The sequence below is a fragment of the Danio rerio genome, chromosome 21 (assembly GCF_052040795.2).
Source record: "Danio rerio strain M-AB ecotype USA chromosome 21, GRCz13ab, whole genome shotgun sequence".
In the NCBI taxonomy this organism is placed as follows: domain Eukaryota; kingdom Metazoa; phylum Chordata; class Actinopteri; order Cypriniformes; family Danionidae; genus Danio; species Danio rerio.
Genome location: NC_141041.1, coordinates 3,307,501 through 3,310,000, shown reverse-complemented (window position 1 = coordinate 3,310,000; position 2,500 = coordinate 3,307,501). Strand labels below are relative to the sequence as shown.

The window sequence follows — 2,500 nt, the reverse complement described above, 5'->3', positions numbered from 1 at the left end:
GTGTTGCTAGGTAGTTGCTAGGGTGTTGCAAGTAGTTGTAAGGCATTGTTAGGTGGGTACTAGAGCGTTCTCTGGTTGCTAAGAGGTTGCTTTGCGATTAATTAGGGTGTTCTGAATGGTTGCTAGGTTGTTCCTAAGTAGTTGCTATGGTGTTCTGAGTGGTTGCTAAGGTATTGCTAGGAGATTGTTAGGCTGTTTTGAGTAGTTGCTAGGGCTTTGATAGAGGTTGCTAGGGTGTTACTATACAATTGCTAGGGTGTTATGAGTGGTTGATGGGCAGTTGCTAAGGCATTGCTGGGGTTTTCTGAGTAGTTGTAAGGCAATGTTAGGCAGTTGCTGGGGTGTTTTGAGTGATTGCTAAGGCATTGTATGGCAGTAGGTAATGTGTTCTGAGTAGTTGCTAAGGCTTTGCTAGGAGGTTACTGGGGTGTTCTAGATAGTTGCTAAGGTATGCTAGGTGGTTGCTAGGGTGGTCTGAGTGGTTGCTAAGCAGTTGCTTGGGTGTACTACACAAAGCATTTACATGATGCATGCCACTGATTGAAACTTTGAACTCCATAAACCTCACAATGTTCCCTTCTCAAGGGATTGTGGGTAAAATCATTGTTATTGGGGCTGTTTGAGGTCCTCTTTACATAATTGCTGCCCCCCGCTTTCATCTTTCATTCTGTTTTTCATGTAATGCATCTGCTTGTCTTCAGACGCATATAAATTCAGATCACTCTGAAGCTGAAAGTCAGAGGTGTGTGGAGTTACATGAGTCAGTGACGCTCTACAGCTCAACGCCGCTACACACACACTTTTCGCTTTGCTTTTGCTAAAATTGAACAAGAGTTGAGTTTCATGCTCTATTACTGTAAAACTGCATTGTCTGTGAGCCAATCACACTGCAGAGACTCCACAACAGCCAATCAGAGCAGAGTTTACGTTAGATAATTAACTTCTGACCTTTCAAACACACACACACACACACACACGCACACACGCACACGCACACACGCACACACACACACGCACACGCACACACACACACACACACACACTCCTGTACCTGTGTTATAAAAGAAGGCTTCAATGATGGTGCAGTTTTTGAAGTAGGAGCCGACGGAGCTCACATCCTCAAAATAACAGCTCTGAAAGGTGGAGTCGATGAACGTCACAGACTTAAACTTCATCCCGATGAACCTGAAACACACAACGGAATCAGACTGATCAATCACAGTTAACCAGCTGAGCTAACAACCACAGCAAACCTTAACATGTTAACCAGGAAAAACAACATCAGTCTGAGTGTTTGAGTGGTTGCTAAGGCGCTGCTATGGTGTTCTGTGTGGTTGCTAGGCAGTTGCTAAGGTTTTGCAAGGGTGTTCTGAGTAGTTGTAAGACATTGCTAGGCAGCGACTAGAGTGTTCTGGGTAGTTGCTAACACTTTGCTAGGAGGTTGCTAGGATGTTGTAGGGGTTTGCTAGGTGGTTGCTAAGCAGTTGCTAGGGTGTTCTGATGGTTTCCTAGTTGCTATAGTTGCTAAGGCTTTGCTAGGAGGTAGCTAGGGTGTTCAAAATTGCTGCTAAGATGTTGCTATGCGATCGCTAGGGTGTTCTGAGTGGTTGCTAGGTGGTTGGTAAGGCCTTGCTAGGATGTTCTGAATAGTTGTAAGGCATTGCTAGGTGGTTGCTAAGGTGTTGTGAGAGGTTGTTAAGTTGTTAAGCAGTCGCTAGGGTGTTTTGAGTGGTTGCTTATGCATTGCTAGGTGGTTGCTAGGGTGTTACGAGTGTTTGCCAAGTCATTGCTAGCCAGTTGTTAGCATGTTCTGAGTGGTTGCTAAGGCATTGCTAGGTGGTTATTAGGGTGTTCTGAGTAGTCGCTAGGTTTTTGCTAAGCAGTTGCTAGGCGGTTAATAGGGTGTTTTAAATGGTTACTAGGCAGTTGCTAAGGCGTTGTTAGGGTGTTCTGAGTAGTTGCTAAGGCATTGCTAGGTGGTTGCTAGGGTGTTCTGGGTTGTTTCTAAGGTGTTCAGAGCGGTTGCTAGACAGTTGCTAGGGTCTTCTGAGTGATTGCTAATGCATTGCTAGACGGTTGCTTGGATGTTCTAGGTGGTTGCTAAGATGTTTTGAATGGTTGCTAGGCAGTTGCTAGGGTCTTCTGAGTGATTGCTAATGCGTTGCTAGGGTGTTCTAGGTGGTTGCTAAGGTGTTCTGAGTGGTTGCTAGGCAGTTGCTAGGGTCTTCTGAGTGATTGCTAAGGTGTTGCTAAGCAGTTGCTAGGGTGTTCTGAGTGGTTGCTAGGTGGACTTAAGACTTAAACCTCATCCCAATGAACGTGAAACACAACAGGACTGATCACAGTTCACTAGCTGAGTTAACAACCACTGCACAACTTAACCTGTTAACCAGATAAACTACAACATCAACTGTTCAATAATGACCAAAACAATCGACACAGTAGTGTTGTCTTTCTAATGTAGCGACTCTGCCATCATGTGAAATGTTTGCGTCATCTG

The 2,500-nt window shown here is 44.9% G+C and overlaps 1 protein-coding gene and 1 long non-coding RNA gene across 3 annotated transcripts in view; both read right to left on the bottom strand.

Moving 5' to 3' along the window:
• Positions 1–2,500, bottom strand: part of LOC147838686 (uncharacterized) — a 1,589,207-nt gene that overhangs the window by 369,201 nt on the left and 1,217,506 nt on the right. The window lies entirely within an intron of this gene.
• The window catches only part of LOC101884074 (synaptic vesicle glycoprotein 2C), a 99,304-nt gene that overhangs the window by 20,152 nt on the left and 76,652 nt on the right, over positions 1–2,500 (bottom strand). For both annotated transcript variants that reach the window (XM_087300492.1, XM_087300493.1), the window contains exon 10: positions 1,052–1,185. In XM_087300492.1, coding sequence (XP_087156618.1) covers positions 1,052–1,185 — 134 coding nt within the window. The remainder of the gene's footprint in view (positions 1–1,051; positions 1,186–2,500) is intronic.